Here is a 15,501-nt window from a genome sequence, read left to right on the forward strand (position 1 = left end):
TTCGGCGGTAATTTCGCTTAATAGCCTGCAGTCTCATGTAAATATGGCTTAATAAAAAATAAAATGAAGAAATATGAAGATAAAAAACTTGGAAAATTGAAAAAAAAGAATTATTTAGTATTTTATAAATAGCAAAATCTAGAAGACTTAAAATTAAGACTTCGAGCGTGTTATGAAAATTAACATAACACATAAGCAATTTGAACTAATATCGAATTTGTACGTATTGTCATTCTCTGTGTGGATGCAAGTTTGCATTTTGTCATGTTGGGAACCTCAGTAAAACTTTGAAGTTAAATCAAAAATTCTAATCTTTGCATTTCATAAAGCCGGTGTGGCTGTCAGTCACTGAAAAAAAATTTATTAGACTTTTAAAATAGAGTATAAATTCATCTCCTTGAACTTTCTTTGCCATATTTTGTCAATAGAAATCAATTATTTATGGCATTCAAATAAAGATAAGGAAATAAGTATTCTTTCCGTTCTGCTATTTGCTGTGGTGACAAATAGATTACGTGTATTAAGTTGTAAACTATGCGTTGAAATATTTTTATTTGATTTCTTAAGAATTTTACCCTTTAGCTGAAACACTAAAATGTTTTTGAAATATTTTTCAATATTTACAATATTTTCTGTTGTCTCCGCATTACTTTCAATTATTTGCCAAGCATACTTTGCTTTGAAACACTTAAATACTGTTACAACGATATTGGGTGAGTAAATATAACATGATATATATGCTGACTGTAATATAAGTCTTTAAAATTCCAGCTAGCCTTTTAGCAATAGAAAATTTAGGTCATGGGGGTTTGGCTAATCCTAAACAGAAAGTCGCAGTCGGCTATGGTGCTTGTGTAGATCTTATAGTTAATGGAACAACCTTTCTAAATTTTTCTGATTTTGCTGTTGGTAATGAAGAAAACTTTTATATTGATGATGTTACAAATTATAAAGAATTCATACAGAGTTTTGGCTATTATTTCAAAAACGGAGCTGCCGCCGAGCGTTTTACTCCTGACAAATTCTTTTTTCAAAATTTAGTGAATAAAGCCAAAACAGAGCATGATGTAAAATGGGTTTTAGGAGGAAATGCCCCTGTAATGGGTATTCGTTTTCTTGCTGAAGGTTGTAACGTGTTACTCGGATCAAGAATGTCTACGAAATTAAGGAAACATTTACCGGAAAATATACAACTAATTGGAAATGAAGTTGATGAAGACGATATTCATTTAATATTGGAATATAAAGCAAATGAAGAATGGGGTGATCTAATAGCGCCACGGGCAAATCGCTATATTTTACACAATGATAAAAATAATCCGCAATTGAGCACTCTTGAAGAATTTGGGGAAACTTTAAAAAAGTTCAAACCAAAACTTTTGGTTGTAAGTGGTTTGCAAATGATGGATAGTTATAAATACGAATCAGGTCTGCAAGTAGTCTTTGGTATATAAAATAATTAATTATGAATTTTCAGGAGTACGTGAAGAAAGGTTAGAAAAATTGCGAAAACAAATATCTGCTCAGCCTAAATCAACATTAATTCATTTTGAGATGGCGTCATACGTCGAACTAAAACTTTTGCAATTATTATCTGAAAATATTTTGCCATATTCGGATTCAATTGGAATGAATGAGCAAGAGTTAGATAATCTGCAGAAAGTTCTGTCAGATGGCCAAATTTCGTTTGCTTCTGATTCAAATCCTAGGGTTGCTACCGCTCTAGATCAGATGAGAAAAATATTTTTCATAATAAATAGCAATTATTTGCAAAATAGAGCTAAGAATTCAAATTGCCGTATGCTAACCAGAATGCATGTCCACACATTAGCTTATCAAGCAATTTTAACGGTAAATGATTCCCAATGGACCAATAATAAGTTGGGGGCCGCGAAAGCCGCTTTAACAGCTAATAGATATGTGTGTGACTCTGATAGGGTAAGTAATTTGTTTTAGCATTATCAATATTTAAATAAACGTTGTCTTTTTTTTAAGATAAATCCAGATGCAGCCACTTTAATTTTAGATGAAAGTTTTGCAACTTCTGCTAATGGTATAGAGTTTGATGTCAATATGCCGAAGCGCATGCAATTAGACCCCAAAGATCCTGTGCCATGTTGGAATGAATCTATGGTATTTTCTAAATTTAAAAATGAAAAAATTTTGTTTCAAATATGCGTGGCACCAGTTTTAGTTTGCCGAATAGCAAAAAAAACTGCTGGAGCTGGCGACAATATTTCTGCATCAGGCCTTTCACATCAAATATGGTGAAAGCAACAAGTATTTTATGCAAAACGGGCTACTTACGTAATTTCATAGATAAATAAAAAATACTCAAGTTGAAGACGCAAGGAAATTTTTAAGTGTTCTTAATCATATTTTGATTTGATTACCATCGATATTGATAGATTGACAAAAATCAGATTCGCATTTTTTGTAATATAAAAACATAGATATTGGAACGAAAACAACTTTTTGTATAAATATAAGCTACAAGTCATACCATATATTTTATACAAAATGAATTTATTTGGTTCTCTTTGGAGAATGTAAAAAATAAATATAAAATATTTTAAAACATTTTATGAAAAATATAAACATAAAATTTTACCAAATGGACGATTAAGTTGTCGAATATATTTTTATATTAAGAAATACATGAGATTTTATCTCTTTTAAATACTTAATACAATTTCGAGTCTAGAATAAGCCTTACAAAAAGATTATTATAAAAATAAAAGACAAAGTAGCAACTTAAGTCTGATCACATTTTGAAAACAAAAATATTTAAAATTGTTGGATTTATTTAGATGAATTATGTTTTACCCTGTTCCTGTTATGTGAAATTTATTGTGTTCGAATACTAAATTCCTATAAAAACCTACATCATAAAACATTCCCTTTAAAAAATTATTTTTAATATGTATTAAGATAAAATTTATAAAATTATATTATAAATATATATGTAATATATGTGTAAACTTATGTTGTATACACATTAATTATATTTTGTACGTAGTTAAAAATCAATAAAAAAATACTAACGCTTAAAATTTTCAAAAAAAAAAGTGAAACATGGAATGGCAAATATGAAAAATTAAAATATTTTTATTAAATATACAAGTTTTATTTTTTTTGAAGTGATATTCTTTATTACATATTTAATATACATTTTATTGTATGTATATTCAATATAAAAACTGAATTTATAAAAATAGTGTTTAGTTTTATTGAAAAAATGTTTTATAAAAATAAATAATCTTATAATTTACATTTAATCCTATAATTTACAATATTATTCATATAATACTCTTAAAGTCCAGGCATTATATAGGCAATGTTGTCTAAAGTTTTGTGCATATTATCGCGCAATTTTTTGTCTGTATCTGTACCAACGTTTGGAATTGAACAAGTTAAACACATTAATGGTCCAAGAGAACACAGTAAACTATCAAGTAAAACTGATAAGCTTCCACTAACTGTAATTTGCCCCTCGTGCTCCTTCAGCCGCTCACCGATAATGCTTAAACTTTCCCCGAGTAAATTTAAATGTGCAGCAACATCTAAAGGCTCCAATCCCGTAACCTTATAAACCCCTGGTTGTATTTGGGGTGCATTCTTAACAGGTGATGTTTGAAATATTGAAAATGCTGTCTCCTCTAATGTGTCTTGCAACTCCTTTTCTTCCAGTTCTCTTTTACTAATTTCTTTCGCGGAAGAGTTTCCAAAGTGATCTTGCGGTTTATTATTTGGAATTTGCTGTACCCGTTTTGGTGGTCGTCCAACAGGGTTTCCTGTGGGTGCATATGGTGATCGATTTATGTAACTGGATGTTCTGAATAACAAACAAGTACTGTTACTTTTATTAATATTACCTTGGTTTAATTTAGCGTCTTGTTTTTTGTTTTTATTTGCCAAACGCTTTGCCTTTCGGCGCCATATAATTTTTTCTTGTGTTGGAACATTAGCCCACATTTCAGCCAACCTTCTTGTTTGATCTCCTTGACAAAAAAAAATGAGTAACAGATAGTTATTAATTTCACTTTCGATAGCTACCTGAATCAGTTTGTTTCATGTTAGAACGATTTTCTCGGCACCATAGCATATAAGCTGTAATTCGAGTTTTTCCTTTATCTTTTCTTGTCGATTTTCCATACACAACCTAAGAAATTTTTTATTTACTGTATGTACATACATATATTTTTATTGTATGTAATACAACTCTTATAACGTAAACTTTCAAATTTTCTCACCTTCCCGTCCTTAAGTACCTTTTTTTTATTGAATTTTTCTTGCATGTATAAACTTTTTCGTACAGTTGGATCCACCAAACTTTCGTCTAATTCTCCTTCTTCTGCCTCAACACCTTGTTCTATATCATCAGAATCATCTTCTGAAGCCGACACACTTTCAGATTCATCAGTTGCAACTGATTGAAGGGTAACTTTCCGGTTTTTTTTTGGTTTAGTATCAATTTCATCTGGATTTTGAAAATCCATTAGTTTTGAAGATTTTTTTCTAATCCGACCGCTTCGAGAAACTCCTAACATTTCACCTCCTAAAGTTAAATGCATAACTCATGAATTTTAATAAACATGTGCGTAAGGTACCTTTCTGATTATTTGTTGAATCCATTATATTTTTACCACTTTTTATGCGTGTTCTGATTTTGCAAAAAATTAAGGAAAACAAATACGTACTGCCAAATTCTCTTAACTCGACGATATTATGATGAATATGAATAATACATGTGTTAATGACATATATGTCTATCAGGCCACCAAGTTGAATTTTTTTCCGAAATTTTGAATCGGAAAAAATTACAAAAACAATTCTTAGTGTTTTATAATTATTTTTATGCTCAAAAACTTCACAAAAAAAATAAAAATATATTTCAATCGGCATACTTGAAAAGCATAAAACATTAAGAATTGTTTTGTAATGCTTTTCCGAATCAAAATTTTTGGAAATAAATTCAGCTTGGTGGCCTGATAAATATATATGGCATTATGTATGTGTACATTTCATTGGAGTAAAATGTAGGATTGGAGCAACAACAACGAAAAATCGGTATATATCGATTATTATAATATCGTTGAAATTAATGATAATATTTAGCGATATTTAAAGCATAAATTTTTCACTTCACTTCCATTATTACTTAATTCTTTCAATTTAAAAACCTTCACATTTAATCTAAAAACTCTTCCCTCTTTTCTTTTTTTTACCCTTAAATTTTCCATGATAAAAAATTTTAATAATTTGGTCCGCTTTGTTTTTTCAAGTTGAAACATCAACATTTCCATTAAAAAATATTGAAAAAAAAATTAAAATATTTTGAAAATCTGAATTCTGAGTTTTGTTTGGCTATGGAAAATAGTCTGAATACATTTATGACAGGAAAAAAATCGAAAATACCAATAATGGCCATTATTTTTGATGACGGCATATGGAAGAAACGATATCAGTACTTTTTTGCATTATTTGAAATACGCACTTTGAAAGTGAAAAATGTTGGAACCACAGCATGCAATGTACATAGAGCTAATACAATTATCAAATACGAATATGATATGATATTACTGTAAAGAATGATGTTCTTAGAAGTTTTGGAAAGGGGACATAGCTGCTCATTCCTTTAAGAAAGTAAAATTAATTTTTTAAGATAACTATAGCGCGGTATTACCTAATACCTTCAACTAAATATGCAAAGTGTAAACTAAACTACAAAATAATAGGTCTGTCTATCCCAGCATTTACACGTACAAGTTACTTGCAAGAAAGTTGCAATACATACAAAAATAACCCAGCATTTACACATACAAGTTACTTGCATGCAAGTTTGTATAATATTAATTGTCAATTAGTTTTTCGAAATGTCAAATTACTTGCTATTATGACGTAGGCGTTTAGCAAGTTAATTTTTGAAAATGTCTTTGAGAAGAAAACAACTAGCAATATATATAATTGTTTATAAATTTTAGAAACCATAAGTTTGCTAAGTTTAATTTTTTCAAAACAAAATTCAAAAATTTTAAATTAAAAAAAAAAAAAATCAAAACAACAAATTTTTTTTTGTGAATTTCTCAATATGTCAAATTACTTGCTCAAATTACTGGCAGCAAAATTTTCTTGCAAGTTGAACTGCAAGTAAACAAGCAAGTAGAAATATTTCAATATGTTAGTAAAATTTTTGTATGTATTGCAACTTTCTTGCAAGTAACTTGTACGTGTAAATGCTGGGTAACACATTGAAATATTTCTACTTGCTTGTTTACTTGCAGTTCAACTTGCAAGAAAATTTTGCTGCCAGTAATTTGAGGAAGTAATTTGACATATTGAGAAATTCACAAAAAAAAATTTGTTGTTTTGATTTTTTTTTTTTTAATTTAAAATTTTTGAATTTTGTTTTGAAAAAATTAAACTTAGCAAACTTATGGTTTCTAAAATTTATAAACAATTATATATATATTGCTAGTTATTTTCTTCTCAAAGACATTTTCAAAAATTAACTTGCTAAACGCCTACGTCATAATAGCAAGTAATTTGACATTTCGAAAAACTAATTGACAATTAATATTATACAAACTTGCTTGCAAGTAACTTGTATGTGTAAATGCTGGGTATGATAAAACTTGCAAGAACTTTAAAAAGAGTGACGAAATTTCTCTCAAAAAGAAAAAAATTCTAACTTAAAAAAAAATTAACCAGACAGAAAACTTGAAAAAACTTTTAAAAACTATATAAATAGATGATAAATGTCAAATTTCAAAGAATTTATCAAACATAGACCAATATTTTTTGGTTATACCTAAAACCGAATATTTTGTTTTTGGATTATAAAAGTGTGAAATTTAGAAAAACCATTTTGGTTATTTTATTTTTAATTGAAAAGTTTTGAAAAAAAAGTTATTCTTGATGGAAGTTTTTTTTTCAAAAATAATATCTACAGACATAACCAAGAAAAACATATGTTTCGACAGCTGTAAGATTTGAAAAGTTTTTAAAACACTAAATTTTACTTTACAAAACTTGAAAAAAAACTTTAAACTAATGCCATATACATAACATTTTGCAGCCCTCCAAGCTGAAAATATTTTCCCAAATTTTGTATTGGAAAAAATATAAAAACAATTCTTAATGTTTTGTTTTCAATGTATGCCGATTGAAATACTTTATTTTTTTTCTGAAATTTTTAAGTATTCTTTATTAATCTCATTTTATTTAGTATATTATATATAAAAGCCATTTAGATCAAAATTATTATTTTTTTGCTTTTTTCTTCAATTTATTTTTAAATTCTATTTTTTATTCAAAAAATTTACGCTGTTTGCGATAAAAATTGCAATTTTTTTTTTTAATGCATTTTTCAGATGGAATTTAACAACCGATTTTTTTGAAATTTAAATTTAAAATTTGAAAAAATATGTAGAATCAGTAGAGGCAAAAATATTGATCAATTTCCTTCACACAAATAAATTCCGACACCCTTTCCCTTAAAACTCCATGTAAATTTGGAATTTATTTTGGATTTGCTCTCTCAGCTTGAAGGCCTGTAGATTATATAGCATGGCATTATTTAAACATTTAGAAAATGAGAATGTCATATTTTGTCTCATTTTTGTTCAAAAAGTATTATCCCAGACAGTTTGTATGCGAAAACTTTATAAAGTTTTTAAAAGTTTTTAAAAACTTTCTTATCCCAGAACGACTTAATTAGTAGTCAATAAATAGTAAATAGGTACTCAAATATTTTAACCGTTATTGAAACGGTTTAATTTTTTAAATCTGATTTCTGTGTAGTCAAAATTTTCATTATAAATATTGTTGTTGTAATATATATTTTATTGAAAATCGAATTTTTTGTTTTTGAATGTTTTTGTAAAAAAATGCAATCATTCTTTGTTTCCTTTATAGACTTTCGAAACTTTGAATCATATATAGGTGAGTCGAATGACTAAAATTTTTGTTCACAATATAGTGTCGAATCGGGACTGTTTCGGAATTACATTTTAAATAAATTTGGTGAATCCTTAACATGCTCACATTTTTTTGCTTATAATTTCCGTTTATAAGTTTTTGCTTAAAAGCAAAATAACACATTATTTGGGCTTTTATGTTTTTTCGAAAATACAAACATTCAACCTTAAGGAAAACCCAATTTTTCCATTTTTATTTTTTACTTTGTTTTTCCCTGACATGAAATTTTTTTAAATTTTTCAAAATGCTTAGCTACTTAACACGTTCCCTGTCCCAATACAAAAATGGAAAATTGACCGACAAGTCAAACGAGGTTTTTTGAATAATTTGTTTTTTTTGCAGTCATAGTCCAGTGCAGAAACTGTACAGTTCCGTTACGTCAAGCCGAATAATTTGCTTTAGAAGTTTCATATCACCCCCTGACGCACATATGGCTCAGGAACGTATCAGTGCTTATCAAGCGCACGTTTCCTGAACCATATATGGCTCAGCGGACAGGGAACGGTTTAAGCTTTACTTTGAGTCATTAAACGTTTTCTCCAAAACGTTTCAAAATCTTTTATGGTACAAGAGATATAGAAAAATAACTATTCGAATCCAAGATTTTAAAGAGTTTATTAAAAAGTATTAATTTAATTACTTTTGTTTTTTATTTTTTATAATTATTTTTCTTTTTTATCAGTTTAAGTTGAAAAAATTATAAATTATTAATAATTTTATGTTAAAATAGTAAAGTATAGAAAGCAGTTGACATTTTTAAGAACCGTTATTTTTCAAAAAAAATAAAGAATTTTAAGAACTTTATTCAATCCAATTCATTTTAGAGAAAAACTCCTATTGTTTTATTTTTTGAAGTTTTTTCCACAAATTAACCTTTTTTACAGGGGCTGCGAAAATAATTAGTTATCGTAGGTGACTCAAACTGATGTCACATTATTCACCCTTTATCGGGGTTAGTTTTTTGGCCACCAAGTTCCGTGTTTTCAATTCCGTCCAACTTATTTCGCTTCTGGAATTCCTGAACAGCTTGAGAAATTGAGTGTTTGTACCAAAAAGTTGGAAAAAAGTAAAACCAATGGGATTTTCCACTAAAATTTATGTATTAATCTTAAAAATAAAATTTAGTAAAATTATGTAAATTTTATTTGAAATTGATAATAGTTGAGATTTATGCCACTTGAAATTAAAAAAAATTAAAAATAATGATAGTTTTTTTAGTTTATACATTTCTCCTTTAATATAAAAGATTTCTTAACGTTTAATAACTTAACTTAAAACTTAAGCAGCCAACCAAGATTCTGTATAGAGCTTTTGGAAGATTCAAAAGTTTCATGAGAAATTGTCGTGATAGAAAAAAACAAAATAATAAAACATGAGGAAAATTAGGTTTTTCCTAAAATTCGAACGCTTGTATTTAAAAAAAAAACAAGCCCAAATAACGTGTTATTTTGCTTTCAAGCCCTCTTTTAGACCTATTTGTTTGAAGCTTTGTTGGATGGAACAAGCAAATAAACTTGGGTATCCACATATGTTAGGATTTCATAAAATATCCTTCAAATCCCTGTTTTTTGGAAACGGTTTCGATTTGACACTATGTTCCGAACAAATATTTTGCTCATTTTCGAACGTCTACCCGAAATTATGTGGCTTCTAGCTTGTTGCTGAAGCACCTTGTATATAACAGCCTATTTAAAAGATATCTGTAAAAAGGAAAAAACTATGCATTTCATTTCGTTCACTAACATTCAAATGTATTATTTTAATTGAAACTTAATTAAAACTTTCATATTCATAGAATAATTGGCAAAAGTAAAATATTTAGTTTCTGCAGATTTATAAGTACATATGTATGTGTAAAAAACTTTTAAAACTTAATTTAGAACTTTCAGTGCATGTCTGAATTATCGAAAGTCCCTGAAATTATAGATGAAATAAGTAAATAAGTTAATAATTTACTTAATAAATTAGACCGTAATTCAAAGGAATAAATTATTTTGCATAATTATTTAATTGAAATAAAAACTACCTTGTTCTTGTTTTTTAATTCTAGCTACAAATTTATTTTATATTTTAATATGAAATGTGGTAGTCCTAAATAATGTTATTTTGTTAAGTTTTTTTACTTTTTCCTCTTAAAACATGCATAATTTTGATTCATAATTAAATAGAAGAAGCCTGAAGATTATTACATTATAATATACTTTTTTCACATTTCTTATATGCAACTATTATTAATTTTAATTATTTTATTTTTTTGTCTACCAGAAATTATATAAATTATTATGTTCGAAATTACCAATTAATATATTAAGCACAAAATTTAAATTTTATCTGAACTTATAAAATTTTCATTATTATTAAATATTTTGCAAAATTTTGAATCAATCAAGTGTTTTTTTTTTACTATCAAATGTTTTAGACTTAGTTTTTTACTTATATGTAAGAATATAATCGTAAAATCTATGTAATAATATTTTATAATTAAGAAATTTTTACAGACAATTTCTTTAGTATGTTTTTATCTTTTTTTTTTTTTATTTTTTTTTTCCTTTTCTTATAAAATTTGTTTTAATTTTATATTTTATTTTCGTGGTGTCGTGTTTTTTTTTTTATATAAGTGTGTGGGTGTGATTTTTAAATATATTAAATATGTCCTTTACTTTTTAAACTTTTCTTTAAACAAAAAAAAAAATAAAAGAGTGAATACAATTTAAGAAATAAAAAATTATTATACTTAATTAAGACAAAATTAGAGTTAAAAAGCAAAAATACAAATAAAAAAGATATTTTTTTCAATCACTTCGAATTTTTTTCGATTCAGGTTGACTATTTGATTCTGAGTCGCAGCAATCAATTGACCGTTTTGCACTGCTTAGGGAATCACTGTTCTCATCAACTCCCGTTGGAATACATTTTGTCAATGGCTTCTCTAAACTATCGTCTTCAGATCTTGTACTACTTTCATCTAAGCTATCCAACGCACCATTACCATTATTATTTCCGTTGGCTTTTGCGGTTTCTTCTACAGGATTTTGTTGCAACGGCGGTGGCTCTAAATTGCTCTCATCGGATATAACTGTGTTCAGTGGTTCACCACCAGTTGTTGTAGTTGTATTATCTTCTTCAACTGTGGTTGACGAAGCTGTAGTTGTATCGTCGTTAACCAGTAACATTGGGGATGGGATTTCATCATGAGATTGATGATGATGAATCGGTTGTAATGTATTTAACTCGTTATTGGTATCTTGTGAGTTATGTATAATAGGTTGTAGATGTTCTGTGTTGGTTTTATCAGTAGTCGTTATAGTTGTTCCATCTGTCGATGAAGTTTCAGAAATTTTGTTATTATCAATGCTGGTCTGTGTATTATTTGCCGAATCAATAACGGCATCTTGAGAATCATTTGAAATGGAATTTTCATCCGTTGTTATACTAGCTGAATCAATACCGCCTCCACCATCACCGTTTCCATCACCATTACCTCCACCATTAGTTTGTTTTACATCTGTTGTGTTTGCGCTATCATTTACGCCAGTAACGACACCGTGAATTACGCTGTCCTCATTTTCGTCTTCTTCACCAGAAATGCCTGAAAATTTATTTGAAGGATTAACCAACATACTTTGATTTGGCATATCATCCAAAAGTTCTGGTTTTAAATCTCTAGCCACATAATGAGTCCATAATGCTAGCTCAACACGGTGGGGTGTCCAGGATGAACTACTATCTTTTTCTGAATTCAATCGATCAACAGTTGTCTGAATATGCTGAACAAAATTTAAATATTCTTTTGTTGTATAATCAATTCCCTCTATTTCAGGAATCGCCATTAAACATTCATCAGCCATAAAAGGTGCATGATCAGGAGCAGCTGCTGCTAATAAAGCAGATGCCATTGTTGTACCAACACCCTTTAAATTTGACAAGGCAGTTATAGCTAATTCCAAATTTGGTAATTTTCTAAATGCTTTTTTAGTTTCTTGCATTACAGCACGTGGAGTATTTACTTTAATTAGATATGAAAGTTGTGGGTAATATTTTCCACGAGATTGCTTCCATTTCATGCATTGAACAAGTTCTTCGTGTACCATATGTGCGTCTTTCCCCCTCTGCCTAATTAATTTTGGAAGTTCATGTTGATACCAATTATCTAATTTAATGAGTTCCTCTGGCTTTTTTGAACGAGCTTCTGCTTTTAATTTTAATATTTCAGGATATAGTTTGTAGCAGTAATCAAATTGTTTAGTATTTCCATTTGCAAAAAATGACGCTGTGTCTTTGACCGAAGCCATATTGTAAAATATTTTGCTTTTATATTTTCAGTTAATATCTAAATATTTTACACAAAAGTAAAGTTTAGAATTTTTTAAAACGTTATTTTCATTTGTTTTTAAATAAGTAACGCAGGCGCATATATATTTTTTTGTTCTTAAATTTTTTTATAAAACTTAATTTATGTTTAAATATTACATTAGTACGTGATGTCTTTTTTTTCAATTTTATAACTTAAATTAACTATTTTTTTTAATTACTACTTTTCAAAATTTTGATGCAGTTCGAAACAATATGTAGAATAGTTTTTTAATAATTTATAAATTTGTTCCTTTTTTTTCGAACTACAACCAATTTTAATAAATTATAAATGTCACCTCCTCACACACCGCTCAGTGAAATAAAACTAGAAAAGAAAGGAGAGTTTGGCGTGCACTTTTTATAAACAATTACATGTATATATATGTCTGTGGTGTTCGAAATCTTTTCAATTATATAAAATAATTTGTCCAAACTCCATATAAATCTTCCATTTCATATTGAATATCCTACTTGTTTACTAGACTCAATTTTTATGAATTAGGGATTGAAGTCAAATAAATTTAACTTAAACTTAAAAAAACGAAATACCTACTTGGTATTATTTGTTACATACAAATTTACTGAAACGTCAAATGTCAGAAAATGTAATGGCGAACGATATCATTTATCGAACTCTTTCATGCAAATTGAAAAGAGAAACATACATATTAAATTTTATTAAATGCTTTAATGATATGTCAACACTGCTCATGAAAAGAAGCAAGCTGCCAGTTTTCAAAAAGGTTAAATGAGCTCTAACATGTTATCAAAAACAGTGTTGTCAATCAAAAAAAAATATCGTAGTGTTTTTATAATGGAAGGAAATTATAATATAAGCAACATGTAGAAGGGAAATAGTTTTTATAAAAATCTTATTAGAACAAATTAATTTCTTTATTAATTGCTTATTATCATAAAAATTAAATAAAATTAGATTTTACAAATTATCACCCAAAAAATTTTAAAAAGTATTAAATAATTTTAAATTAACAGTAGTTATGTAGATTTTCGGTAACCTTTAAGGAATCAACCTGGATGGGTGTATAGCATACGCAGGCACGAATATACGCGTGGAATAATCGAATAGAACCCAGAATATTTCATTTATTGTCAAAAGTTTGTTACATGTATTCTTTTTTTTTACAAAAAAATATCTCTGTAGTGTACAAAATCTTTTCAATTATATAGAACAATTTGTTCAAACTGCATATAACTCCATTTGTTATATAACTTTGTTTTTTGTTAAAATGTATGGATTTGGACGTGACCGTATGATCAAAATACGATAGAGCTGGATTCATTTGTTCTTTCTAACGAACTAGAGATATTGAAGAAAACAGCAACTTTGTTTCTATCTCACTTACACTCTCTAAAAAATCGTATATTGAAACAAAAACATAGCGAAATCAAAAACTTCAGGTAAGTCACTTACACATATATTGTGTTTAGAAAGTGCAAGTGAGATGGAAAAAAATGCTATTTCCTTTAATATTTCAATTCGTTATAAAGCTTTTTCAACTTTTTTCCTGGTGTATATTATTTTTGAATCAAATTTTTTTGTCTTTACGAGAAAAAACGCCACTGTTTTTCAATTTTGCGAGAAAAAACCCCACAATTTTTCAAGTTTGATACCAGACCCAATTATACCATGTGGACATAAAAGGAAAGATATAAAGGAAAACAGTAAGTGTGTTGTATAGAGTTTCACACGAAATGCATAATTAAAAAAATCGTGCTTGTCAAAAATACAAAATCATTCGTTTATCGAAAGAAGTGTATCGAAACGAATATCTTGATATTTTTATAAAAAATACCGATACTTGTAAAAGAATATAATGGTGTATTCTTCAAAGAAAAATCAAATTCAAGAGACAAGTTCTTAAAACAAAACATTAAAATTTAAGATCAGAAATCATAAAATATTTAACAAATTACGTTAAAACATATTGAAATTACATTATTGCATATTTAAAATGACTTCAGAAATGAGTAGTTCAATGCAATCTCGACAAATTGGAGAAGAGTCTGAATTTAGCATATTCCAAAATTATACTGCTGCAGAAGTATTTAATTTACATTTTTTCGGGAAATTGAAAAAACTGATTTTGAAAATTTTAAAGGTTTTTATTCAAGGGCTTGCTGGAATAGTTAATCAAAGTGATGTTGAAAGTATGATAAGAGCGCAAAAACATATGTAAGATTTTTTCCTATTTTGCTTCGGGAAATCATTGGTTCTTTACTTTAGGCTTCAGAGATTTGAAAAGACAAATGAAATGATAGTAAATTGTAACGCATTATCTGTGAATAGACTAAAAGTTGCTAGTGAGGATTTTAAAAAACATGTAAAGCTGTTGAATGATATGAAAAAAGATTTAGATTATATATTTCGTAAGATTCGCAACATTAGAACGAAGATTAGTCAACAATATCCAGAAGCATATGCTGAAGCGCTACCTCAACGTAATAGCTTTGCTGAAGAGGCGGAAGATGATGATGATGTTTTAAGTGTCGTCGAAAACACTTTAACAACAATTGCGAGTAAGCCATCATTAAATTCTAAAACTCTGGAAACCGATCAGACAACCATCGAATATGTTCAAATGGATGAAAATTCAGACAATGGAAAACCGATTGAGAATGAGTTAATTAAAAGAGTATGTTCTATAGAAAATCCAAATGTAAACGATTCATCTGATTGCACATCTGAGGATACTGGCTAAAAGTTTAAATGAAGGCTATAAAAAAAGTAAACTTATAGAATTAAATTAATTTTCTTTAAGAAGAATATAAATTGAAATTTGGTATGGGAACATTTAAGTATTTTATATACTTACATGTTTACATATGCTAGGTATGGTTGAGGAAAGCTTTTTGAGCGAAATTTTTGTAAAAAAAATTATTTGTATGACATGGACCATTATAGCACATTAACTATAAAACATATTAAAGAATCCGATAAATTATTCTTTAATTTATATTTTATCCGATAAATTATTCTTTAATTTATTCACCTTACTTGTTTTACATACTTAACTAAACAAAAAATATTTTAAAAACTTCTTAAAAGCATTACATCAACAAATAAAAATGTTTCATTCGACCTTTACAGATACTAATTGTATACATCTTGACAATCTGATTATAAAATCAAAAACCTACCTGAAGAAA

General features: G+C 27.8%; 4 protein-coding genes across 8 annotated transcripts; 2 read left to right on the forward strand and 2 right to left on the reverse strand.

Moving 5' to 3' along the window:
* Window positions 1-125: 125 nt before the first annotated feature.
* On the forward strand, window positions 126-3,012 carry LOC129605917 (ADP-dependent glucokinase). Of its 2 annotated transcripts, XM_055515940.1 has the most exons (5): window positions 126-713; window positions 772-1,428; window positions 1,478-1,938; window positions 1,996-2,133; window positions 2,189-3,012. In XM_055515940.1, exons 1-5 carry the CDS (start codon window positions 596-598, stop codon window positions 2,192-2,194), a joined length of 1,380 nt encoding a protein of 459 aa, XP_055371915.1. In that variant the 5' UTR covers window positions 126-595; the 3' UTR covers window positions 2,195-3,012. The 2 variants fall into 2 exon arrangements, with proteins under 2 accessions (XP_055371915.1, XP_055371914.1); XM_055515939.1 differs by having other exon boundaries at window positions 129-713; window positions 1,996-3,009.
* Window positions 3,013-3,118: 106 nt separating this feature from the next.
* Window positions 3,119-4,988, reverse strand: LOC129605922 (uncharacterized). 3 transcript variants are annotated; one of them, XM_055515948.1, is made up of 5 exons: window positions 4,611-4,985; window positions 4,254-4,558; window positions 4,057-4,162; window positions 3,876-4,001; window positions 3,119-3,794 (listed from the first exon to the last, which is right to left on the reverse strand). In XM_055515948.1, exons 1-5 carry the CDS (start codon window positions 4,903-4,905, stop codon window positions 3,313-3,315), a joined length of 1,314 nt encoding a protein of 437 aa, XP_055371923.1. In that variant the 5' UTR covers window positions 4,906-4,985; the 3' UTR covers window positions 3,119-3,312. The 3 variants fall into 3 exon arrangements, with proteins under 3 accessions (XP_055371923.1, XP_055371922.1, XP_055371921.1); XM_055515947.1 differs by having other exon boundaries at window positions 3,119-3,998; window positions 4,611-4,988; XM_055515946.1 differs by having other exon boundaries at window positions 3,119-4,001; window positions 4,611-4,988.
* Window positions 4,989-10,055: 5,067 nt separating this feature from the next.
* LOC129605909 (striatin homolog) lies at window positions 10,056-12,929 on the reverse strand. Its single transcript, XM_055515925.1, has one exon. The coding sequence runs from the start codon at window positions 12,270-12,272 to the stop codon at window positions 10,773-10,775; it is 1,500 nt and encodes a 499-aa protein (XP_055371900.1). The 5' UTR covers window positions 12,273-12,929; the 3' UTR covers window positions 10,056-10,772.
* A 1,228-nt stretch (window positions 12,930-14,157) lies between these two features.
* LOC129605952 (kxDL motif-containing protein CG10681) lies at window positions 14,158-15,053 on the forward strand. Of its 2 annotated transcripts, XM_055515988.1 has the most exons (3): window positions 14,158-14,396; window positions 14,454-14,527; window positions 14,579-15,053. In XM_055515988.1, the coding sequence occupies exons 1-3, from the start codon at window positions 14,307-14,309 to the stop codon at window positions 15,051-15,053; spliced, it is 639 nt and encodes a 212-aa protein (XP_055371963.1). In that variant the 5' UTR covers window positions 14,158-14,306. The 2 variants fall into 2 exon arrangements, with proteins under 2 accessions (XP_055371963.1, XP_055371962.1); XM_055515987.1 differs by having other exon boundaries at window positions 14,158-14,527.
* The last annotated feature ends 448 nt before the right edge of the window (window positions 15,054-15,501 follow it).

This window comes from Condylostylus longicornis, unplaced genomic scaffold (assembly GCF_029603195.1).
Source record: "Condylostylus longicornis isolate FDR11 unplaced genomic scaffold, ASM2960319v2 ptg000016l, whole genome shotgun sequence".
Taxonomy (NCBI): Eukaryota; Metazoa; Arthropoda; class Insecta; order Diptera; family Dolichopodidae; genus Condylostylus; species Condylostylus longicornis.